Below are 27,541 nucleotides of genomic sequence, written 5' to 3' on the forward strand. Positions count from 1 at the left end.
CTTCTCCATCAGCCTTTGAAAGGTGGCTGGAGAGTTGCACAAACCTTGAGGTATCCGGTCGAATTCAAGAACCCTATTGGGGTTATGAACGCGGTCTTCTCTCGGTCTTCCGGGTGCATGGGGATCTGGTAATACCCATTCTTCAGGTCCAGCACACTGAACCACTTTGCCCCTGATAGGCTTTGCAAAGCATCCTCTATCCTGGGGGTGGTATACTGATCAGGAACAGTTCTTCGGTTTAGCGTCCGGTAGTCAATGCACAATCTCAGAGATCCATTCTTCTTCCGGACCACCACTATCGGAGAGGCGTATGGGCTTCGGGACTCTCTGATGATGCCTGTCCTCTTCAACTCTGCCAGTTGCTCACGCAGGTCTTCCAAATCTCCCAATGGAACTCGTCGAACCCTTTCCCTGAATGGGGCTCTTGAAGCCGGATCCGATGATGGGCACTCCCCACATTGAACTCACTTCTGGAGAATGCAGCCCGCCACCTTAGGAGTTGATTCTTCGCTCTCTCTCTCCATTCTGGGGAAAGGGGGGTGTTCTTTGGGTAAAACACATCGACAGGGATTTCTTTCTCTCTTCCGTCCCCTAGCTCAGTGGGCAAGTTTGGGGTTGCAGGATCCACATGTCCTAACAGCACCCGAGCTGGGATTTTCACTGGGGCAGCAGTTGGGTTACGAACACTGACCGAAACCTTTCCGTGGCTCCTCCGTAGCGCTTTTGTTGACACTACCTCAGGGAGGATCTCCACTCCTGTGTTCTATTCACAGCCACCAGCCTCAAAGACAATGAAGGGGCCTGGCTGTTTCCAGGTCAATTTGACTGATGCCTGTAAACACGCCACCTCTCCGGGTTGTAGCACCTTCTCGTGTTGATCCAGGCGCCATATCTTCCCTATTCTTTCCGCTGGGGCTCTCCTCTCTTGTACCAGGCGCTGATATGCTTGCCTCAGCATGGGATGTACAGAAGTGGGTCGATCATTGGGCTCTTCAACCAAGGGCGCCAACAGCCTTCTGACAAGATTGGTGTTGGTCCCTATGATTAGGGAACTCCTATTGGCCCCAGGTGGTCGGGAACAGATGACAGCTAAGGCTTCGAAAGTCTCAGCCTTCCCTGTCATGGAAGGATCAAAAGTTAGTTTGACCGATAGGTAACCATCATAGGGAAACTTCTGGGTTCCTATGCCCCATATCTCCAGATCTTCCAGCTTCTGCAAGGGCAAATGCTTCAGATGCTTGTCGTAGAAGTCTCGGTACAGAAGGGTTACTTGGGCTCCGGTGTCCAGAAGAGCCCTGGTATAGATCCCTTCTACCTGAATCGGGACAACAGGGGAGGGTCCCACTAAATTCTCAGGGAGTGGTGAACAGGTAGCCGTCTTCTTCTGTTCTGCAGTTCTTATCCTTACTCCCCTCATGGGGGAGTTTTGGCTCGGCCTAAGCCGTGGTTGACTCCCAGGTTTGAGGTGTGCACTGACTCCCTGAGGTGAAATGGCATTTTCCCTAGGCTGTTTGAAAGGGATGGTGGGGTCCTTCTGGATAGGACCAGATTTTCTCCTCGCCCCCATTTTACTTGGTTGAGTGAAGCTAGCTGCGGTGGTGGGGTCCCTGGGTTGCTCCTTCACCAGGGCCCTCTGAAGTTTTCCGCCGGCTTTTGGCGCTTAGCTTCAGGCTTCCTGGGGCTCGGACAGACTCTCCTGACATGTCCGGTCCCTCCACAATTAAAGCAGGTCATTTGAATGGTAGGACTAGTTGCTTGCGTTGGGGCAACTCCTGACAGGTTTTCAGAAACTGCTCTCGTCTCTCTCGCTAAACCCGACGGTCCCGCCATTAGCAAGGTCACCATCTCCATTAGTTGAGACACCTGAGTCTTAAGGAGTTCAACTTCAGGGGTGTCACCTCCAACATTGACTACCCGGACCCCTACAACAGAGTCTGACTGTCTCTATTTGTCATCCAACATGGCTTCCTCCTGTCTCACAGTCCGGATCAAGTCTGGATAGTTCAGGAGGCCACCATCTCGCGAGTTCATAAGAGAATGGCAATGGGGTCTAGGGGCCTGGCTCCCTGTAGGACTTGTTGCGCCCGAACCTCATCTACTCTTTCAGGGCCTATTCCCCTTTTTAGCAGAATTTGGTGTATTATCTTGTCTAGACGTCCCATGTAACTGGAGAGTTTCTCCCCTTCATTTTGGAAGGTATGCTCTAGCTGATAGATGCGGTCTGAAGCCTTTTCAGTATGCCCAAATAAATCTTGTAAAATATCTAGATAGCCCTGAACAGTGCAATCCTGTTTGCTAAGTTTTAGGTTGCGAATGGCCTCCAATGCAGGGCCCCTTAGGCTCTCCGTAATCCTCTGTTTCTTGTGGGCCTCAGGAATGTCCCATTCACTTAGTGCTTGCATGGCTTGATCTAGCCACTCTTCAAAGCCATCCTCCCCGGTGGGTATTGGTTGCCTACCCGAGAAGAATCGGAGCTTCCGATACATCCCTGTGTATGGAGAGGGGTCTTTATGGCATTTTAACATGAAGTCCCCCAATGCAGTGAGGAATTCCGGGCCTATGGTGGCTAGAGGTGTCTGGGACAGGGGTTCTTCCCTCTCAGGTTTTGCACAACTAGGCCCTGGGGTGTTCAACTGAAGTAACTGGAGCCTTGTCCCATCCTCTATTTGGATATTGGCTCCTTGGAAACTGTCAGGGATCCCCTTCTTCCACTGTAGCAGGGCATATGCCAGGGTGGTGTCTGAGGCGGGTATCACATCTATCACCCACGTTTTCTTTCCCTCTATGGGTAGTGCATTCACTATCTTGGTAATCTGTTCTTCGGTCCCCATTTCTCTGGGGAACTCGACCACTACACTCCGTTCTGGGCAAGCATTTTCCCTGCTGCACCACTTGGTCGCAGCTGCGACGTCCATCTTAGGAGCTGGTATAGGGCACTGCTTGAGTGGTTGTTGGGTAATTGAGCAGCAAGAATCCCGGACGAGCCCCCACATGTAGCACTGCCCCTTGGGACAAGCTGGAATATATTATGGGTCCTGCGCTCAATAAATCCAACCCTAAGCAATCCCAATCCCTCTGGCACAACTGGTAATGATTAGCAAATACACCACCAAGAAATTTGCAGACACAGGGTTAAATGAAACAAGAACAACTTTATGGAGAATGAAATGCAGTGTAGAGGGGTGGGGTTCCCCTTTCAACTTCAAAACTTGCTTTTCTTCTTTGTGCAATGCAGTAAATTTGGTCTGCCACTAGAGGGCTTCACAGCCAAGAGTCTCCGGATGGCAGAGCTGCACTTTAAGCAGAATACAACTGATATCAAACAAATAAACGTACTTATGCTCTATCAATGAAATGTATTACCCACACCGGTGTATGATTCTGCTTCTGAGGGGCGTTAGCCAAAAAATCACCTCAGAGTCAGAACAGAATGCAATAAAGAGGTACCTCTAATAAAGCTACTAAGCCAGATTCCCCCACTTCAGTCCTTGTAACGGTGGAGCTCTAGTTGGTGCACGTTTAGTCCTTACAATGAAGTAAATAGCAGCTGAAGGCTTCTTTGGAGTTTCAGCTGGTGTGGGTTACATCAGATTTCACTAGGTTTCTGGGCTAAGAGGATCCAATCTCAGTGTCTAGAGCAACACAAAGCACCCTCCAGACCAGGAGCAGTCGCAGGATGCAATCTCCCAGTATGTGTCAGTCCCCGGGGCAGACAGTCTCAATTACACTGGTGGTGAGGGACAAAGCAGGCAGAGGGATCTGTGGCTTGCACAGGGCCCCGGATGGGTGAGATCCCAGCAGTGGGGTGCGGATGTCCCAGTCTATATGAAAAGTGTAAATGGTGTGTCTTACTCTCTCCCAGTGGGACAGCTCACCAGACTCCGAACACACAGCAGGGTCCCTCTATCCGCGATGAGTGCTGTAGTGCCTCCTTCTCTCCTTGGACGGGCTCCACGTGTCCCTGTGTTTCTCCCACCTCGTGTGTCTCTCTGTTCTCCCCTTCACTTCCTGCTTCCTCCCCTTCCCAGCGTCCTTTGCTGAGAGCTCTTTACTGTGAAGTGGATGAGTCATGAGCTTGGCAGAATGCCCAGATTTTACAATAGGGGAGGGAGAGGGAGGACCGACTGAAGAACGTGTGATTCCTTCTGAATTCTCTTGTACAAGGAGCCTGCTACATATGGATACTGCACACACAGAAAAAACATATCATTATAGCATACTGTATATGTTAAACAGAGAAACACTAACCCAATATGTAAAGGAACAGACTAGATTGGCAGAAATAAACATGGATGTGGTAGATGTGCTGTCACCAGATGAGGCCCACACTGGGACAGAAATGCCAGAACTCCAAACGTTCTACAATCACAAGGGTCACCATAGGGAAGGAAAGGGTTCAGAAACTATAGAAATTGCTGCAAAAAAGAGAGAGGAAGAACACATAAACAGTTACTTACCCTTACTCCATATAGCAATCATTGCTGTTGCCACAAACTGTAACAATAAAAAATGGGAAACCTACATGTGATGTCCATGTGAAGAAAGAGGGGACATGGACATCATATGGATATCATATACTGTATCATGTCAATGTGCCATGTTTTCTTTTTTACAGTTTATTTAAGGCTGCTTTCATACTGTTGCACTGTGGTTTACCTGCACTGTGGGTCAGGGCAGGATCTAACCTGTCTGATTTGGGGGTGCAGTAAAAATGTCAGAGGGGGCAGAGGATGCAAGGTCAGCAGGGCAGTGTATAAGAGTCAGTAGAGCAGTGTACAGGGGGTCGGTAGTTTGTAGGGCAGTGTGCAGGGGTCAGCAGTGCAGAGGACAGGGGTTAGCAGGGCAGGGTACAAGAGTCAGCATGGTGGAAGACAGTGGTCAGCAGAGTTAAGGACAGGGTCACTGCTGGCAGGGCATTTAAGAAATTTTCTCCTCCCCACAAAGCACATAGCTGAGAACAGCTTCCCTCCACACAATGTGTAGCTGGCTACTGTAGCTGTCAATCCAATTAGGGAATTTCACAGGTTGGAACTGCAACTTCAGCCAGCTACACATTGTGCAGATTGATGCTGTGGGGAATCTGATCTCAGCTTTGTGCTATGTGGGGAGGAAAAGATCTGTTGAGTGTCTTGTGTGCAGTGCGGGCAGTGCTGGGACTGCATCCAGCACCAAAGGTGAAGGTGACAAACTGCTCCCCCCAAAAAAACCCCAGCAATAATCAACACGCTCACCCCTAAGCATAAATCCCTTCTGAAAGCCCAAATTCTACCCAAACAAATATGCAAAAATTCCCCATCCTCACAGTTCCAGTACAAATCTTTGCTCCCCAATCCACCTTCTACAGTGGGGATCAAAAGTTTGGGCACCCCAGCTAAAAATTTGTAATAATGTGCATAAAGAAGCCAAGGAAATCTCCAAAAGGCATCAAATTACAGATTAGACATTCTTATAATATGTCAACAAAAGTTAGATTTTATTTCCATCATTTACACTTTCAAAATAACAGAAAACAAAAAAATGGCGTCTGCAAAAGTTTGGGCACCCTGCAGAGTTAATATCTTGTACTGCCCCCTTTGGCAAGTATCACAGCTTGTAAACGCTTTTTGTAGCCAGCCAAGAGTCTTTCAATTCTTGTTTGAGGTATCTTTGCCCATTCTTCCTTACAAAAGTCTTCCAGTTCTTTGAGATTTCTGGGCTGTCTGTCACGCACTGCTCTTTTAAGGTCTATCCATAGATTTTCAATTATGTTGAGGTCAGGAGATTGTGAAGGCCATGGCAAAACCTTCAGTTTACGCCTCTTGATGTAATCCCCCGTGGATTTCGAGGTGTGTTTAGGATCATTATCCATTTGTAGAAGCCATCCTCTCTTTAACTTCAGCTTTTTCACAGATGGCATCAAGTTACCATCCAAAATTTGCTGAAATTTTATTGAATCCATTTTTCCTTCTACTGAGATGTTCCCTGTGCCACTGGCTGCAACACAACCCCAAAGCATGATTGATCCAACCCCATGCTTAACAGTTGGACAGAGGTTCTTTTCATTAAATTCTGTGCCCCTTCTTCTCCAAACGTACCTTTGCTCATTCCGGCCAAAAAGTTCAATTTTAACCTCATCGGTCCACAGAACTTATTTCCAAAATGCATCAGGCTTGTCTATATGTTCATTTGCAAAGTTCAAACGATGATTTTTGTGGTGAGGACGTAGAAGAGGTTTTCTTCTGATGACTCTTCCATGAAGACCATATTTGTACAAGTATCTCTTTATAGTGGAATAGTGTACCACAACTCCAGTGTCTGCCAGATCTTTCTGGAGGGATCGTGCAGTCAAACGTGGGTTTTTGAATTGTTTTTCTCACAATCCTGCGAGCTGTTCTGTCTGATATTTTTCTTGGTCTTCCAGATATTGCTTTAACTTCCACTGTTCCTGATGACTGCCATTTCCTAATTCCATTCCGAACAGAGGATATTGACATCTGAAAACGCTTTGCTATCTTCTTATAGCCTTCTCCAGCTTTGTGAGCGTCAACTATTTTCAGTTTCAGTTTTCTAGACAACTGCTTAGAAGAACCCATGGTGCTGATTGTTGGGGCAAGGTCAGATGAGTCTGGGCATTTAAAATCTTTGAGATTGACATCACCTGGTCTTCCCAGACGATGATTGAGAACAATCCATGACACTGGCAGGTCTCAGCTTGGCAAAGGGGGCGGTGCATGCTATAAATTCTGCAGGGTGCCCAAACTTTTGCAGACGCCATTTTTTTGTTTTCGGTTATTTTGAAAGTGTAAATGATGGAAATAAAATCTAACTTTTGTTGACATATTATAAGAATGTCTAATCTGTAATTTGATGCCTTTTGGAGATTTTTCCATCTTTCCTTGGCTTCTTTATACACATTAATACAAATTTTTAGCTGGGGTGCCCAAACTTTCGATCCCCACTGTAGCTCAAATCCCCACAATCCTTAACAAATCTTACATGCCCAAAAATCACCCCTCCTAGCACATCCTCTTTACTTCCAAATCCCCCCTCCTAGTTCAAACCCTCTCCCCCAAAGCCCTACTCCTAGTACAAATTCTCTCCCCAATTCCCCCCTAGTACAAATCTTCACTCCTAGAGTAAATCCTTTACCAAATTCCCCCTTCTAGTACAAATCCCCCTCCTCCTCCTCCTAGCACAAGTCCTCTCCCCAAATCCCCACTCCTAGTACAAATTCTTTCCTAGAATCACCCTTCCTAGTACAAATTCCCCCCATTTCTAGCACAAACCCTCTCCCCCAAATCCCCACTCCTAGTGTAAATCCTCTCCTAAAATCTCCCATCCTCGTTCAAATACTCCCCCCTAAACCACCCCGATCTCAGCACAAATCCTACCCCCAGTACAAATCCTCCCCCCCAAATCCCACCTCCTAGTACAAATCCTCCCACCTAAATCCCCCTTCTAGTACAAATGCCTCCCCAATCCTCCCTTCTAGTACAAATCCCCCCTACTAGTACATATTCCCTTCCCTATCCCCCCTTCTAGTACAAACCCCCCCCCCCCCCCAAATTCCTCATCCTAGCACAACCACCTAAAAATGACCTATTCCCAGCACAAATCCCCCATACCCAAATCACTCTAGTAGCACATATCACCCTCAATTCCCCCCAGCTAACATTAACCCCCCCCCCCCCAATTTCCCCCTCCTAGCATAACCCCCCTTGCCCCAAAATTCCCAACTCCTAGCACAAATCTTCCCCAATCCTGTCTCCTACAACATCTTCCCCTCCCAATTACCCTTCCCAGCACAAATAACCCCTCCACCCATCCTCTACGAGCTCCCCCTCCTCCAATCTTGCATGCGGAAACCACAGGAGTAGTGGAGTAGTGAGGAGATGCGGAAACTCTGTGATCTTCCCTCCTGTCATAACAGCTATCCTCCATACAGCAGGTTATATAGGATCGCTATTACATCCGGTGGTACACGGCTTCATTACTCTTCTCAACTCCTCCAAAGACTGCTCAACTCTTGGATATGTGGATGGGGGGAGGTGTAATGAAGTCGTGTACCTTGGGATGTAATAGTGATCCTATGTAACCTGCTGTTATGATAGGAGGGGAGATCACAAAGAGCCCGCATCTCCTCCCCACTCTCTCCTCTCTAGACTGATCACTTTAGATGTGGCTGGCCGTGAGTGCAGGGAGGGGGGGAGTATGTGGCACAAATACATGGGAGGAGGGGGTACCCAGCCTGGGGGGGGCACAACTGAAATCTGGGGGGGCACAGCCCACCCCAGCACCCCCTAGATCCAGCCATGCTGTGGGTTCAGCACAGTGCACCTGCAGCTTTACTGCAGGTTAGCTGTGGTTTGCCATACTTTTATTTTATTATATCTTGCAGGTATGGTGCACTTTCTGAAAGCATACCAAAACTCTTGCATTCAGGAGTTTTGGTGTGCATTTACAGTTGTGGCCAAAATTATTCAACCCCCAATGCTGTAAAGGGGTTTAGGGACTATAGTGTACATTTGGAATTGTATTCAGAATCAAATCCTACAAGGACGTTGTAACTACCCAAATGCAACTAAAATGACATCAATTGTTTATGTAATACAGTAGTAAATGGTTCTTATGTGGTTTCTTCATTGCCACAATTATTCAACCCCTTAAAGACTACCACTCTGAAGAACAGAGGTTCATACAGGTGCTTTCCATCAGGTATTGAAAACACCTGTGGATGTCACCGAGCAGCAATCAAGCATAATAAGCACCAATTAGGCAGCTTTAAAATGACTGTGATACTCAGCTCCTTCTAGACATTTACTGGTGTGGTTACAAACATGGTGAAGGCAAGAGAATGGTCCAGGAAGACAAGAGAAGAGGTGATTTCTCTTCACAGGAAGGGCAATGGCTATAAGAAGATTGCAAAGATGTTAAACATACCAAGAGACACCTTAGGAAGCATCATTCGCAAATTCAAGGCAAAGGGCACTGTTGAAACGCTACCTGGTCGTGGCAGAAAGAAGATGCTGACTTCGACTGCTGTGCGCTACCTGAAGCGTAGAGTGGAGAGAAGTCCCCGTGTGACTGCTGAGGAACTGAGAAAAGATTTGTCAGATGTGGGTACAGAAGTTTCAGCCCAGACAATAAGACGCACACTGCGTAATGAAGGCCTCCGTGCCAGAACTCCCAGGCGTACCCCCTTGCTGTCTCCAAAGAATAAGAAGAGTCGACTGCAGTATGCCAAAAGCCATGTGGACAAACCACAAAAGTTGTGGGATAGTGTTCTGTGGACTGATGAAACAAAATTAGAACTGTTTGGGCCCATGGATCAACGCTATGTTTGGAGGAGGAAGAACAAGGCCTATGATGAAAAGAACACCTTGCCTACTGTGAAGCATGGTGGAGGGTCAATCATGCTTTGGGGCTGTTTTGCTTCTGCAGGTACAGGGAAGCTTCAGCGTGTGCAAGGTACCATGAATTCTCTTCAGTACCAGGAGATATTGGATGGAAACGTGATGCAGTCCGTCACACACCTGAGGCTTGGGAGACGTTGGACCTTTCAACAGGACAATGATCCCAAGCATACCTCCAAGTCCACTAGAGCATGGTTGCAGAGGAAAGGCTGGAACATTTTGGAGTGGCCATCGCAGTCACCAGACTTAAATCCGATTGAGAACCTCTGGTGGGACTTAAAGAAAGCAGTTGCAGTGCGCAAGCCTAAGAATGTGACTGAACTGGAGGCCTTTGCCCATGAAGAATGGGCGAAGATACCCGTAGATCGCTGCAAGACACTTGTGTCAAGCTATGCTTCACGTTTAAAAGCTGTTATAACTGTAAAAGGATGCTGTACTAAGTACTAAGATTGAATGTCACTTGGGGGTTGAATAAAACTGATAATGCTGTGAGCACAGAAAAGACATTTGTGGTTATTTCATTATAACTGTTATGTTATATTTGTCTGACCTACAAGTGCCTCTTTAATGTAAATGTAAGCAAGATGACTGAATGATCAAAAGCAATGTCAAACTGGCCAAAACACTCAATTTCAGTGGGGGTTGAATAATTTTGGCCACAACTGTAGAAAGTGTACCAAACCTGCAGGATATACTAGAAGCGTACATCCCTGGTTTGAGGTTGAGGACCACACCAGAGGGCTCAGAGGGCTACAGGTTGAGCACTCCTGAACTAGAGGGTAAGAATGTAGGGAAAGCAGATAGAAATCTGGATCGCTAAGAGAGCAGTCTAGGAAGGGGGGGGTGGACTTGGTGTTGTATGTTTGTTTTATGGGGGTTAATACGTAACTATATTAATATGTAATATACTGTATAATATACATTTTTTTATGGCAACCAAGAAATTAAATAAGATATACAAAGGTAACTTCATTCTATGTATGCTCTCAATTCAAATATTTTTTTTTCCCTCAGCATTGGCACAATTCTACCTTTATGATGACAATTGGTCAAAGCAGCTTTTAAATTTGGACCTGAAAAGGAATATGAAGATATCCTGGAAAAGGCACACCTATCCATTCATCACTGGCTCATATCAGTCCTGGAAGGAGGAGCGCACTATTACTCGAGAAATTGACTTAATTAGAGGTGATCAGCGTACTGTGATTATACTAAATATAGGGGTACATTTTAGAGCATATCCCACTTATTATTTCATTAAAAGGCTCCTTAATATACGACGTGCTATTGAACGTCTCTTTCTAAGAAGTCCACAAACTAAAGTTATCATTAAGACTGAGAATACAGGTGAGATGGACAAACACTTTGAAGCCATAAGCGATTTTCATGCTTCTGTTCATTATTCAATAATGGAAATCGTTTTCACTAACCTAAATGTGGGTTTTGTCAATGGATGGGATATGACCAATGCATTTGACTCCAATGCAATTCACCCTTCAGATACAGTAATTGGGAATGAAGTTAAAATGTTGATGACCTACATTTGTTAGGCTACTATACAAAAGACATTATGATTAATTTAAACAAGTTCTAGTTTTTTCTTCTATATGTGATAATCATAATATATGTGAATTTTACGGTATCCCTTGAATAATTCAATACAATAAGGCTATAAATAGCATAAAGATACACTTTCCCCCAAAAAGTGTAAAAACTGTGAATATGAATATGCGAATACCAATATTCCCAAAAGTATATATCACACAAATATATATATATATATATATATATATATATATATGTAAAATATATATATAACAGTCCAAAAATAGATAAGAAATAAAATTAAATAAATATGATGTTATAAAAGTCACTCTGTGCCAACTTCAATCATCAATGTTCATATTCAGCCTTTCAATGGCTCACAAAGAAACCTCAACATAAAAAGAAAAATCACATAGTGCATTATCTTAAATAAAATATAAATAAAACAGATGTGATAAATGCAAACAACCATGCGTGATCACAAATAGTGAAAAAAGTGAAAGTGTCAAAACAGTGCAAGTGAATTAATCGAGTGAAAAATATGCATCCAAAAACAGCATGTGAAACACTGTGTCCACATCTATGGTGTAAGGAGTGAATACTCTTACCAAAAATATGTAAATAATATGCCTTTACACCTCCCGGCGAGGGTATTATCACAAATTCTGCTTCAACCAAAGGATCATCACAGCCTCATGGATCAAATCAAGATGTCATCCAGATATAGTATAACCATGAATCTCCACCAATCCACCGATGCCCACCATATATAGAATAAATCATAGTGTAAACCCGCATATACAATTTAAAATACTTTATTGAATATGCTTACATCATGATTCCTCTTTAAAATAGCCTGTATCAGAATATCCAAACCTCTCAGAGTTCCCTGGTTCCTCCACATGGACTTCTATGTTTCCCCACTCCAACATGGCGGTTTTGGTCTCGGCACCATGCTGGAGAGGGGTATAAATTGATCCTTCTTGTCTGGCATCTTCATCCCTTATGATTAAGTCAGGTGATGAAACATGTCAAGGGAAGGGGTGTCAGATGCATAGAGGAACTGAAAGTGATCTGGTGGCCATTTTAGAATCTGGGAAAACCTCATAGAAGTCCATGTGGAGGAACCAGGGAACTCTGAGAGGTTTGGATATTCTGATAAAAACTATTTTAACCACTTGAGCCCCAGAGGATTTACCCCCCTTAATGACCAGGCCTTTTTTTGCTGTTTGGCGCTGCACTAATTCAAATGATAATTGCATGGTCATGCAATGCTGTACCCAAACGAAATTTACGTCCTTTTTTTCACACAAATAGAGCTTTCTTTTGGTGGTATTTTATCACCTGTGCGCTTTTTATTTTTTGCGCTATAAACGAAAAAACCACGAAAATTTTGAAAAAAAAAATATTTTCTACTTTCAGCTATAAAAAATATATCGTAAACTCAAAGTTAGTCATAAATTTAAGCCAAAATGTATTCTGCTTCATGTTTTTAGTAAAAAAAATCCTAATAAGTGTATATTGATTGCTTTGTGTGAAAGTTATAGCGTCTACACGCTATGGTATAGATACTGTAATGTATGCCTTTTTTTGCTATACAGCGCTGCACTAATTCAAATGATAATTGCGCGGTCATGCAATGCTGTACCCAAACAAAATTTATGTCCTTTTTTTCACACAAATAGAGCTTTCTTTTGGTGGTATTTGATCACCTGTGCGCTTTTTATTTTTTGCGCTATAAACAAAAAAAAACACAAAAATTTTGAAAAAAAACAATATTTTCTACTTTCAGCTATAAAAAATATATAGTAAACTCAAAGTTAGTCATAAATTTAAGCCAAAATGTATTCTGCTACATGTTTTTGGTAAAAAAAATGCTGTGCATTAGCAGTAAACTGGCGCTATCTAGGAGGGGCGCTAACACTATCGGAAGTCACCAGTGACACTAATACAGTGATCAGTAAAAATCTGTTCACTGTAATCAATGACACTGGTGACAGGGCAGTGAAGGGGATAACTGGGGGGGGGGGATGGGGGCAATCAAGGGGTTAAATGGGATTTCTGGTGCACTATTGGGCAAACTGGTGCTATCTGGGAGGGGCGCTAACACTATCCGAAGTCGCCAGCGACACTGATACAGTGATCAGTAAAAATCGGTTCACTGATCAGTGACACTGGTGACAGGGCAGTGAAGGGGTTAACTGGGGGGGGGAGATTAAGGGGTTAAATGGGATTACTGGTGTACTAGCGGGCAATCTGGCGCTATCTGGGAGGGGCACTATCGGAAGTCGCCAGCGACACTGATACAGTGATCAGTAAAAATTGGTTCACTGATCAGTGACACTGGTGACAGGGCAGTGAAGGGGTTAACTGGGGGGGCGATCAAGGGGCTAAACGGGATTACTGGTGTACTGGCGGGCAAACTGGCTCTATCTTGGAGGGGCGCTAACACTATCGGAAGTCGCCAGCGACACTGATACAGTGATCAGTAAAAATTGGTTCACTGATCAGTGACACTGGTGGCAGGGCAGTGAAGGGGTTAACTGGGGGGGGCAATCAAGGGGTTAAACGGGATTACTGGTGTACTGGCGGGCAAACTGGCGCTATCTGGGAGGGGCGCTAACTCTATCGGAAGTCGCCAGCGACACTGATACAGTGATCAGTAAAAATTGGTTCACTGATCAGTGACACTGGTGACAGGGCAGTGAAGGGGTTAACTGGGGGGGGCAATCAAGGGGTTAAACGGGATTACTGGTGTACTGGCGGGCAAACTGGCGCTATCTTGGAGGGGCGCTAACACTATCGGAAGTCGCCAGCGACACTGATACAGTGATCAGTAAAAATTGGTTCACTGATCAGTGACACTGGTGGCAGGGCAGTGAAGGGGTTAACTGGGGGGGGCAATCAAGGGGTTAAACGGGATTACTGGTGTACTGGCGGGCAAACTGGCGCTATCTGGGAGGGGCGCTAACTCTATCGGAAGTCGCCAGCGACACTGATCAGTAAAAATCGCCTCACTGATCAGTGACACTGGTGACAGGGCAGTGAAGGGGTTAACTGGGGGGGGGGCGATCAGGGGGTTAAATGTGTCCTAGGTGTGTTCTAACTGTAGTGTAGTGCTTGTGTACTCACTTTTACTGTGTCTTCTTCTCTGTCTGGAACGGAATGTGTCCAGGCAGAGAAGAATGACATCATATCCTGCCCTGTGTATATGTCAACACAGGACAGGATAGGACAGGGACCGATCATGTGATTTCAGCCAGAAATCACTGGCTGAAATCTAATGATTGATCCCTCCTGGATCAAATCGTGTCACCCGCGGGTTGGCGGGAGCGCGCGCGCCCCCTGCCGGCGAAAGTGTCGGGAGCACGGAACCCGTTTTAAAACGTGGTTTTGCGCTCCACTGCCGCCCTGCACACGTATATACACAGTGGCAGGGCGGCAAGCGATTAAAGAGGAATCATGATGTAAGCATATTCAATAAAGTATTTTAAATTGTATATGTGGGTTTACACTATGATTTATTCTATATATGGTGGGCATTGGTGGATTGGTGGAGATTCATGGTTATTCTTGAAAGCTACTATATCTGGATGACATCTTGATCTGATCCATGAGGCTGTGATGATCCTTTGGTTGAAGCAGAATTTGTGATAATACCCTCGCCGGGAGGTGTAAAGGCATATTATTTACATATTTTTGGTAAGGGTATTCACTCATTACACCATAGATGTGGACACAGTGTTTCACATGCTGTTTTTGGATGCATATTTTTCACTCGATTGATTCACTTGCACTGTTTTGACACTTTCACTTTTTTCACTATTTGTGATCATGCATGGTTGTTTGCATTTATCACATCTGTTTTATTTATGTTTTATTTAAGATAATGCACTATGTGATTTTTCTTTTTATGTTGAGGTTTCTTTGTGAGCCATTGAAAGGCTGAATATGAAGATTGATGATTGAAGTTGGCACAGAGTGACTTTTATAACAATATATTTCATTTTATTTCCTATCTATTTTTGGACTGATATATATATATATATATTTTTTATATATATTTGTGTGATATATACTTTCGGGAATATTGGTATTCGCATATTCGTATTCACATATGTGATAATCAGTCATGTGCATTTTCATCACTAAAGTATTTTAGAATGAAAAATTACATTTAAAAATGTAATACAGTGGGTGCACTGCACTGAGGCTTGTCCTGTAGCTTGCAGCCCTGAAATTATAGTTTTGCTTTCCATTGAGAACAGGATTTCCTTAGGAAACACACAGTTGGGCTGATTGCCAATAAATAGTGTGAATATTTACTTCAATGATCCTAACATGGAGATATAAGTAACCACGCACTTTATTTTCATATGATTGGATAACTAACGTTAATATTCATACAATCTATTACCTAAATCTTCTTAACTTCAGTAAATCGGCCTCATGAAATTTTTGAAAAACAAGATTAGAGACAGTTATATATTTGAACTTCAGTTGTTATATCTGAAAAAGTATTATCTACTGTATATCAATGGTGGTCAGCTTAAAATATACAAAGGGCCTTAACCACTTGCCTACTAGGCCCTTCCTGCCCAGGCTAATTTTCAGCTTTCAGCGCTGTTGCACTTTGAATGACAATTGCGCGGTTATGCAACACTGTTCCTATATGAAATTTTTATCATTTTTTTTTCTCACAAATAGAGCTTTCTTTTGGTGGTATTTAATTGCCCCTGAGTGTTTTACTTTTTGTGCTATAAACAAAAAAATTGCAAAAAATTTGAAAAAAAAAAGTTTCTTTGTTTCTATTATAAAATTTTCAAACAGGTAATTTTTCTCTTTCACCGATGTGCGTTGATGAAGCTGCACTGATAGGCAGCACTGATGGGCATGGATAGGCGGCACTCGTGGGTGGCACTGTTGGGCACAGGTGGGTGGCACTGCTGGGAACAGGTGGGTGGCACGGTGGGCAGCACTGCTCATCAGGGCACTGATCTTCAGTGCCCTGAAGATCAGTGCCAATCCCTTCACTGACAACTGCCGGTTCTTGGCAGTACTTTCCTCACGCTGTGACAGTGTGAGGAAAGTGCAGCCGAGAATCAGCAACTGTATTTACCCAGTGATCTGCTGTGTCATTGGACACAGCTGATCACATGGTAAAAGGCCGCCATGATTGGCTGTTTACCATACCCCGTGATCAGCTGTGTCTGTAGGACACAGCAATCACTGGCGGAGCCGGGTGCGCGCCACTGGAGGCGCGCAGGGGGACAGGTTCTGGAATGATGTCCATGGACGTCGTCCCAGGATTCCACAACTGAGCTGTAGCTGTCCTTCGGCTATAGCGTGGTTGGGAACTGGTTATGAGGCCTATAACATGTTCTTAGGGCCATAAAATAGCTTAGTTTTTGTACACTTAATGATCTATAAGGATGCTATTAACGCCTTCCCAGCACCTTCCAGCAGCCCTTTATAGGCCTTTATAGTGGTTTTAGAGCCAGGAGGTGGAGGCAGCTTCAATATCACTTGATTGCTGTAATTGGCTGGCACAGCGGTCACATGATTGGATCCAGCTCTGCCCCATCTAGCTATGTTGGATGAAATGACAGTAATGTAATTGAGCTTCCCCTTTAAACAAAATACCAAAGTATTGTATTTTTCTGTGCTACTATGGTCCCTTCAGATCCTGTGGTTAGTCCTGGGCAATAACTACCAGCAGTTCCAATAATAAAGCTGGGGCTTTTAAGGCTTATTGTGCAGCCAATTGCGCTTTAAGCCCCGTACACAATGGTCCAATAGTGGCTGGTATTGTCAGTTCAACAGAAACCGGCCGACATTTGGCTCCTGTGTACGCCAGCCTGTCTGAACATCTGGCTTCTGTCAAATGAGCATGCTGGGGCTGTCCCCCTGTCAGAACACAATAGTTCAGCGGGGAGATCACTGTACTAAGATTGGATAGTTAGTACAGTTTTTTTAATTGAATTAAAAAACTGATAGTGTGTACCAGGCATTAGAATGAAATGAGATATGGCCAAAATAAGGCTGCCAATATGCAACTCAAGTTCTGTTTAATTCTTGTTGAATCCACTGAATTTTGGGCCATGAGTGGCCCTGCACTCGCCTTCGTAAATGTGAATATACAAGTCATTGAGCCGGATGGAACATTTATTGGCTGATATGTCCAGGATGAAGTGTATTTATTGTCCAGAATTCAATCAGGTAGACTGACTCCCTGCAAACTGGCTGTTTTGGAGTAGATAGGGGATTAATAACTTAATAAGCCCTATCATACTTGATAAAGAGTAGCTGTGAGAAACTGGAGGAGTTTCAGTCTATAATGGAACAGGCTGAGAGTGTAACAAACCCAGAAGGGCTGATTTATAAAGGGTTTGCACAGACACTCATCCAGTGAAAGTGCATGTGCATTAGTTTTGTGTGAATGGGGCAAAAAAAAATGTAAACAGGCTGTATTCTGTATTTTTTTATAGAAAATATTTTTTTTTTGTAAACAGAAAACGTAGCATTTGTCCACTGGATGGCGCTAAGTGGTATAGGAGATTCCTATGACACTTAGCCCATCTAGTGGCCAACTGTGGAACATGCACTGTTACTATGCAAATTATTTGTAAATCAACCCCAAAGAATGTGGTGGTTAGCCAGGAGGCTGAACTTCTGTTTTTTTATTGTATTTAAAGTGTATGTAGACCTTAACAATAAACCTTTCTTATTTTGTATCTTTTGATCTGTTAAATATACCATTAAAAGCATGTTTTTATATCTGTTTAATATGTTCAAAAAATACCTGTTGCTCTTGGCATAAATCTTGTGAAGGGATTTCCTCCTGTGCTCTCTGTCTGCACTGACCTTTATCAGTTACATTGTTCTCTTTGTACTTCAAAACCAAACCCTCTGTTATGGAAATAGCTCTATCTTTATTTCTCTCGCCCTGATAAAGATGAGAGAGTGAGTGTTGTAATCCTAGGACTAGAAGTGTTTTACTGGCCAACACCCAACTTGAAGATAACAGAAACAAATGTGTGTATATATGTGGGTGTGTGGGTGTATATGTATGTATGTGTGTGTGTATATATATATATATATATATATATATATATATAAAAATGTATGTATGTGTGTAGTGATACCCCTGAAGGGGCTGCTTAAGTTTGTTCACTCCGCCACTCTGCCTCTCAACCCCAAGAACTGTCTCAGTCCCAAATGACTCACCTGGTAATAGTGTAAGTGCAAGGACCAATAAAAAGCACACACTTTATAATAAAACACAGAGATCAGCTTTACTGTAAGACCTCTATGGGAAGTAATAAACATTAACAACAGGTATACGTTAGGTGAATCAAGAGAACAGCAAATACTGTGACCGACAGCAATATAACTCACTTTTACACTCAGGCTGCTTTCAGGGGATTCCAACCGTGAATAACCCCAAGAACAGAGGCAAACACTTAAATAGCAACCTCAAAGTGGGTCTAAACCCTCTTACATAAATTTTGCTCTATGATGTCCAAGTAGGAGGGGAGCAGAAGAATGACTCTGTTGTGTCAGACTTCTCCCTTCTAACCCCCAACACCACAAGCCCAATAGGCAAACACCGTACCCAAATGATGCTTAATAGCTACTTTCCAATGTAAGCTATTCCCTCACACACCACGCAATATAGAGGCCTGAATACGCATGCGCATGCCCGTATGGCACCAGTAACTTCAGTCTCTTGGTAACAGGATGAATCTTGGGATCATCAGCTAGCCACTTTCGTTGGTGCACTTAAACTCCTATGATAAAGTATAATTGTAATCCCGTGGCAGTATTTGTATAGCAAAGCAAATACTGTGTCTATTTAGCAGGGCCATCTACATAACCCAGTGCCTGATGAGTATGGGCGAAGTGTAATGTCTCTGTCTGTGTGCAGTGTTCCTGTCATCTTCCAGTGGGCAAAATCCCTCTCACCAGATCCTGTGACTAAGGCCCAAATGATCATCCTGGGAATGACAGGCTCCTCTGGTCACCTCACGATCAGCACTTCTGTATTGTAGGTCCACATATTTCAGTTTGGATTTTCCCCCGACTGATGCAGATAACTCAGCATGCTGTGAACTGGCCCTAAGCACTTCTCTGCTAGGTCCAGACTGTTATCTTGCCACATGCAGACTGCCTCCCCCCAGGAAAACACAAGATGGAGTCCTTCACTCTGCTCTCACTAAGCATGATGGCCTTTGAAGTTCTATTTCTTTATCAGCCTATCAGGCTGTTTCTGTTCAAGACTGTATATTCCACAATGCTTTGCAGCTGCAACTCCTGCTTGAGAAAGTCCCTGTCATTGGCTCCTTTAATGGCCCTTCTGATTGTCTCTCTCTCTATTACAGTCTGAGAGGAGAAGGGGGGCTGAAATCCCTCACTGCCTTGTCTGTATCCAGTGCAAGTGTCAGGTTTGAGGAGATGCCAGTTAGCAGATTACAGCAGTCATAGATAGGATTAATTTCCCCTGATATCTATCTATCTATCTATCTATCTATCTATCTATCTATCTATCTATCTATCTATCTATCTATCTATCTATCTATCTATCACACTCACCAGCCACTTTATTAGGTACACCTTGCTAGTACCAGGTTGGATCCTGTTTTTGCCTTCAGAACTGCCTTAAATCTTTATGGCATAGATTCACAAGGTGTTGGAGACTTTCCTCAGAGATTTTGGTCCATATTGACATAATAGCTTCACGCAGTTGCTGCAGATTTTTAGGCTGCACATCCATGAATCGTTGATACAAGGCAGGATTGATCCATGCTTTCATACTGTTTACCTCACAGTTCTGACCCTACCATCTGAATGTTGCAGCTCAAATCGAGACTCATCAGACCAGGCAATGTTTTTCCAGTCTTCTGTTGTCCAATTTTGATGAGCCTGCATGAATTGTAGCTGACAGGAGTAACTCCAGCTGTGGTGTTCTGCTGTTGTAGCCTATCTGCTTCAAGGTTCAATGTGTTGTGCATTTAGAGATGGTATTCTGCATACCTTGGCTGTAACATTCTCCTCTGACCTCTGACATCAACAAGGCATTTATGTCCACACAACTATTGCTTACTGGATATTTTCTCTTTTTCGGACTATTCTCTGTAAAGCCTAGAGATGGTTGTACATAAAAAAACTGCTGATCTACTGGGATTTTCAATACTCAGACGAGTCCGACTGGCACCAAAAACCATGCCATGTTCATAATCACTTAAATCCCCTTTCTTCCCCATTCTGATGCTCTGTTTGAACTTCAGCAAGTCATCTTCACCACATCTAGATGCCTAAATGCATTGAGTTGCTGTCATGTGTTTGGCTGATTAGCAATTTGTGTTACCAAACAATTCAACAGGTGTACCTAACAAAGTGGCTGGTGAGTGTATATACACTATATTGCCAAATCATTGGATTCAGATGTTCCAATCACCTCCATGGCCACAGATGTATAAAATCAAGCACCTAGGCATGAAGGCTGCTTCTACAAACATTTGTGAAAGAATGGCTCACTCTCAGGAGCTCAGTGAACTCAAGTGTGGTACCGTAATAGGTTGCCACCTGTGCAGTAAGTCCATCCATGAAATTTCCATGCTACTAAATATTTCACAGTCAGCTGTTTAGTGGTATTATAACAAAGTGGAAGAAACTGGGAACAGCAGCTCAGCCACGAATTGGTAGGCCACGTAAAATGACAGAGCGGTGTCAACGCATGCTGAAGCACACAGTGTGTTGACATCACTGTCTGCAGAGTCAATAGCTAAAGACCTACAAACTTCATATGGCCTTCAGATTAGTACAACAGGGCTTAGAGAGCTTCATGGAATGGGTTTCCATGGCCAAGCAGCTGCATCCATGCACTAACATCACCAAGTGCAATGCGAAGCGTTGGATGCAGTTATGTAAAGCACGCCGCCACTGGACTCTAAAGCCCTGGAGATGTGTTCTCTGGCGTGATAAATGGCACTTCTCTGAGAATCCAATGGACATGCCTGTGCTTGGTGGTTGCCAGGAGAACCATACTTGCCTGACTGCATTGTGCCAAGTGTAAAGTTTGGAGGGCGGATTATGGTGTGGGATTGCTTTTCAGGGGTTGGGCTTAATTCCAGTAAAGGGAACTCTTAAGGCATCAGCATACCAAGATATTTTGGAAAATTTAATGCTCCCAACTTTGCAGGAACAGTTTGGGGATATCCCCTTCCTGTTCCAACATGACTGCGCACCAGTGCACAAAGAAAGGTCCATAAATACATGGATGAGCGAGTCTGGGGTGGAGGAACTTGACTGTTCTGAACAGAGTCCTGACCTCAACCCAATAGAACATCTTTAGGATGAATTAGAGTGGAGACTGTGAGCGAGGCTTTCTTGTCCGACTTCAGTGCCTGACCTCACAAATGCGCTTCTGGAAGAATGGTCAAACATTCCCATAGACACACTCCTAAACCTTGTGGACAGCCTTCCCAGATGAGTTGAAGCTGTTGTAGCTGCAAATGGTGGACTAACTCCATATTTAACCCTACGGACTAAGACTGGGATGCCATTAAAGTTCATGTGCATGTAAAGGCAAGTGTCCCAATATTTTTGACAATATAGTCTATATACAGTTGTGCTTAAAAGTTTTCATACCCTAGCAGAAATTGTGGCATTGATATTGAAAATATTTTTAAGGATAGTGATCATATGAAGCCATTTATGATCACATATTTAAGAACGAAAAAAAAAAAAACACTAGGGCTCTGTTGGATGTTAAAAAAACATAGCAGCTAGCTCAATACCATAATACATAGTATAATAAACATCACAAAACAATTGTACAGCGCTAAGATAAATTAATGTATAAAATAATAATGTATAATAAAATGTATTAATAAATAAATGTACAGTATGTGCAATGCAAATATATCAAACTCTTATGCGTCACCACATATTGAAAAATTAAAACAAAGGAATCCAAATGTGAAACCACAAGCTGTGAATTCAGTTGTTCTTCGATTATGATGGAAATGACAGATGTGGATACCAAATGCCACCAAACTTCTTAATGATAAACCACACAGCACCTCGGTGTACAACAGAGGGAGGCTTACCAGAATCATGACCCTCAATTAAAAGTGGTTAACCAGCGCTTGTGTGTCAATCTAATATATCCAGCTTTCCTCAAACCACATGTCAAATTATAGTACTGCTGCGTTATATTAGATTGTTGTGCAAATATATTCAGTTGGACATAGTACCATGAAAAAGAAAAAAGAAACGCTCTCTATAGTGTAATCCCAATTAAAACACCAATTTAATGTGGTAAAGGCACTTACAATAGAAAGGTGACTACCAGGCACTTCATATCATATAAATAGCTCATGTTCCAGAATCCAAGTTGGCCATAGCAGGATCAGGTATGCATATTGGCATGTGTTCCATCCCTGCCCTACTAGTTTTGTCAAAGGGGACATCAGGAGCATGCATAGCTATGTCCCACCTTCAATGAAACTCAGTTGTCATGAGAGAGATGGTTAAAACAATATGCCCAACAACACTTTGACACACCCCACTGGGCTTTTTTGTGGCATCACAGTAAAGACTTCTTTCTGGCAACCTGAGTATGCAGCTCATATTTGTCCAAGTATCATCAAATTGTGATCCTTCAAAACAACCAGAGCACCTTTTTCCAGAGCAGCCTGTATTTCTCCTGAGGTCACCTGTTGGTTTTCCTTTGTATACTGAACAATTCTTCTGGCAGTTGTGGCTGCAATATTTCTTGCTCTACCTGTCCTTGACTTGGTATTAAGAGATCCCTGAATTTTCTGTTTCTTAATAAGTGATTGAGCAGTACTGACTGGCATATTCAAGGCTTTGGATATCTTTGTATATCCTTTTCCATCTTTATAAAGTTCCATTGCCTTGTTACGCAGGTCTTTTGACAGTTTTTTTATGCTCTCCATGGCTCAGTATCTAGCCTGCTCAGTGCAACCATGTAAGAACTAACAAACTCATTGACTATTTATGCACAGACACTAATTGCAATTTTAAAAGCCACAGATGTGGGAAATTAACCTTTAATTGCAATTTTACCCTGTGTGTGTCACCTTGTATGTCTGTACGAAGGCCAAACATTCCAGCGTATGTAAACTGTTGATAAGGGCCATTTGAGTGATTTCTGATTTAAAAAGGAGGCAGCCAAGTATGTGATAAAAATGGCTCCATATGATCACTATCCTTTAAATAAAAGACATTTTTTTGGCATGGCCAGCCATATTTTCAATATCAATGCCAAAATTTCATGATTTCTGCAAGGGTATGCAAACTTTTGAGCACATTCTTGTGTGTACAGTGTGTGTGTGTATATGTATATATGTGTGTATATATATATATATATATATATATATATTCTTAAAATGTAACTTGGATTTAGTCTAGAAAAGGCTAATCCATTCTCTGTTCCCTAATACTAGTTATTTAAACTCCCCTAGTTAATATATTTGGATACTTCTCTTTAAAAAAAAAAAAAAATCAATATATAAACAAACAATATGATGAAACTGTGAAAAAAATCAATAATGGATGAAAATCCAAAGTCCCAAATCAAAACACTGATCCAAATCTTCATTCGTGTTCAATATAGTTCAAATATCCACACCACAATTCAAAAAACCCTCTTACCAAAGGGCTATAAAAGTTAAGGGTTATTTATTACAACTGGAGAGTGCAGAGTCTGGTGTAGTTCTGCATAGAAACCAATCAGCTTCCAGGTTTTATTGGCTAAGCTTAATTTAAAAAAGCTGAAGTTAGATGCTGATTGGATACCATGCACAGCTGCACCAGATTCTGAGTGCACTAATTTGAGTACATCTCCCCCCTAACATCATGGGATCATAAGCATTTTCATGGCACTGGGTCAGACAATGGATGGTACCAGGCAATCTCTGCATCAGATCTCCACCGATTTAGAAATATTTCAGCGGGCATAATCCCTCATAAACAATACAAGGGAAAAGGAGAAACTCCATAGTGTAAATTGGTAAAACCAATAGCACTTTATTGCATTGAAAATTTACTTACAAACATCCAGATATAATTAACTCAAGTGTGCAACCACACCTTCAATCCTATATAAAGAGCCAGTAAGCATTTCGGAAGCATTTCACACCCTCAAGTAGACAAAAAAAAATGAAAAATGTGCAGCTCTATCTCAAATGTTATAATTCCCAATACCTCAAGAATTTAAAAAAAATTGATATTGAGTAAGCAGATGTCAACAAATCTTGTGCAGTTAAGGACACTAAACTTGCTTCTTCAGACTCTGAACTCTTTAAACTCCAAACACTGTCTCTGTGTAGCAGATAGGGGGCAGATTCTTCAGTACAGGATTAAGGATAAACCTTCCTCAGTGAACAGCCCAAGCAACAGCCCTTTCACAAGGAATGTAATGGCTCTTCTGGACAAAATTCTTCTTAGCAAACACATGGCAGGCTTTCTAGCACACAAGAATGGTGGCAGAACTCAGTCTCTAGGATCACTCCCTACCTGTACTCACAGAATGCCTCTGAATAAGTGGTTGCCTCCTACCAGTATCCTACAGGCTGCTTCTCCCTAGGGTACCAGACTCGATCCTCGGACTATAGCCCCTCAGCCAGCCTTCAGCAATATACAGCCAGCCTTTAGCAACATACATTGGCTCTAAGCCCACTAGCTTCCCAGCCTGGGCCTCCACTCTACAAGCACATGGCAGCAATGCCTGGGGAGGACAAAACTAGCCCCCTGAAGAAGACAAATCTGCTCTCAACTCCAGGATATAAATATATTCTCCGATAATCCTCTGGGCCAATCCTCCCACTGACTGGGGCTACATAAATTTTAAGCTGCTGATTGATATGCTCCTGCCTCTATTACCCAGAGCTCCTCCAGGTGAACAGGGAGAGGCAAACAATCATGCAACCTCTGGGACACAGACCAGACCAAAATATTCATATCCAGCTCCACTGGATACAGTGAGCCAACTACATTTGCCTAACAACAACAGATGAACTCCATTGACTACAATGGGCCTAAACAAAACTTATCCTAACATCTGACTAATATGCATAATATGCATAGTCTATCTTAACAACCTAATACCATGCCACCTAGCGACCTAACTACATTTGCCAATAAGCCCCTAGTGGGCAAGAAAGCTTTTCTAAAGGCAGACTATTTATAAACACTAAAGCCAGATCTTGCCTCGAAGAGTCTTCCAGAGCCCTGAAAAACAAAGCAGAAACAGGCAACCTAACTAACTTATCATATCTAAATGACCATATGTTTACATGACCTGCAATGATGTTTACTTTCTTAGCTAAGGACATAAATGTATGATTTTTACAAAAGTCCTTCAAGGATGTGGGTTCTGGCTCTTCTAGCCAAAGTTTATAACCCAAGCGTAGAAATGCTGAACTCAACCAACATAGCAGGAACCCCAAACCTGCCACATCAGGAGCACAAGTTCCCCAATGAATTGCTACCCCTGCCCTAGGTATCATTTTCAGGTTGCACTTCCTTGAAACAAAGCAGGACATTCAGTGCCCCATATGTAAGTGACTTGAGGAGATTGCCACCTGTGTTGAGCAACAGTTCAGTGAAGCTTTACAGATCTAAATGTACAAGGACTTACATGACATCCATAAAGCTTAGTTGCAAAGGGACTCTGCTCTTCATGCAGAGTAGGACTTAAACTTGCTGGGAATTCTTAAGATGAGCCATCACCCCTCCCCCAACTTTTGAAGGACAACAACTCAGCAACAAACCTCCTGGAAACAGAAAAAAAATAGATTGCCCCCTATGTCGGGAAATAGTTCAGTTCTCACTGCAACTGTAGAACAAATGTCACAAAGGCCTCCTTTTAGCACATTTCTTGATTGGCAGGTAATCACCCACTGCTAAAATTATGACCTACCCAAACTTAGCTTCAGCTCAATACCTAAACAGTAGGCCAAAGCACCCCCCCCCCCCCCTAAGTTGCAAGCAGGGAAAGGGTTTAGATCTAGGTGGTTGCCCTCTTTATGTAGAGAAACAGTTCAGTTTACAACACCATTAGGTAGAATTCATAAGGGTTCCTGCTCCCTTTTGGTAAACATCTTAGTAGTAACAAAAGTTGCCACTTCTTTTGATGGGATGACCACTCAGTTCAAAGTAACAAACTTGAAAGACTTTTTCAGAGTCACTTCTGAACACAGATTTAGTTGGTAATCAGTCACCCACTTGTTACAGTAACATCACTCTGGAACTTGACTTGAAAAACGTCAGCTGAGGCCTGGACATTTAGCTGTAAAGCTCTGGATTTGGATCATTCTTCCATCCATATTCCAGACACAAAATGACCACTACGGATCCTCGTAGCCTATCTCTTTTAGCACCACATGATACAAGTAGACAGAGCTCCCCTCACTCCAGGTGGTCTTCATTTCCTGAAACATCTTCCAAAATGAAGGATACTGAGGATTTCAACAGGGCTTGGGCACATGCAAAAGCTCCCACATATATCCATCACACCACTGTTGTCTCAGCATTTCAACTTCTTCCATCACATGGTAGGGCACATAATGGTACTCATACCTATATTCAATGGCTACTCTCTTCGTCAAAATACACTGAAACCGTGAAAGCCCAGGCAATTCCTGTGGGTTACCAGTCCTCGGAGGGACATATGAATTTGATGCCCTTTTTATAAGTTCCTCCTGAGCCACCTTGCATGCAAAAGCATGGGCTCTAAAGTCTTCAGCAATAAAGTTCCAAACTGCCCTCTCACTCTCAGATCTCCATTGAGCAATAAACCACCCACACCTCTAGAGCAGATCAACTAACTCCCAGCGCCAACTGCCTCTTCACCACTGTAGCTCCCTGCTGACTCAGTGATTAAAACAGTAGTCTCCATTGTGGCCCATCCAGGAGCATTAGTGTTAACTCAAATAGTGGGTCTTGTTAAAGCATCTTGCTGCTTGTGTTCAGTTTCCAGCTCTATCTCAATGCCGTAAGAGACAACCTCAGCCATTTCTCAGCCACTACTAGCACTGCTCTGGAGTGTCAGTGCTGGTCCTGACACCTGCTGAACTTGATTTAGTTGCATGCTTCCTGCCCCACCAGGTACCTCATAAGGCTCCATCACCTCTGCACCATCAGTTCTCACATGCCTGGGAATTGCCCCGACTGGGCACCCCTGTTGCATTCTGTCTGGTGCCACCCAGAATTGATGTGTCAGTTCCTTCCACAGTTCTGGGTTGGCTGAAGCCAGGTAGCAGTCCCACCTGCTTCTCTCAATAGGCTGGTGTGTTGGCAGTTTCTCCGCCCACTGGGCAGACCCTTTTGGGGTTCTTTCTCCCGTGCCCTGTGTAAAATCCTGGACCAAGCCCTAAAATGTAGTGGGACCACTGTAGGGGCCAGCAGATTGTAGGTCCCAAGGTATTTTTCAGCTCATGCCCCACAGCCAGGCACACATGCACTTTCACTTACTTGGCTCAAACAGTCTAAGGTTGTTGGTTTTGTTGTTTTATTAAGGGATGAACTTGGATGGGGATTGGGGAAAATAGGATACTCCAGTGACTTGCTAGAAC

The 27,541-nt window shown here is 43.3% G+C and overlaps 1 protein-coding gene across 1 annotated transcript in view; it reads left to right on the plus strand.

Moving 5' to 3' along the window:
- LOC149456201 (NXPE family member 2-like) overlaps positions 1–11,083 on the plus strand; it is a 53,145-nt gene extending 42,062 nt beyond the window's left edge. The window contains exon 5 of the mRNA XM_089685302.1: positions 10,407–11,083. Coding sequence (XP_089541428.1) covers positions 10,407–10,942 — 536 coding nt within the window. The 3' untranslated portion in view covers positions 10,943–11,083. The remainder of the gene's footprint in view (positions 1–10,406) is intronic.
- The last annotated feature ends 16,458 nt before the right edge of the window (positions 11,084–27,541 follow it).

The sequence above is a fragment of the Staurois parvus genome, unplaced genomic scaffold (genome assembly GCF_062004578.1).
Source record: "Staurois parvus isolate SC_StPar_1 unplaced genomic scaffold, SC_StPar_1.0 ptg000371l, whole genome shotgun sequence".
Lineage (NCBI taxonomy): Eukaryota > Metazoa > Chordata > Amphibia > Anura > Ranidae > Staurois > Staurois parvus.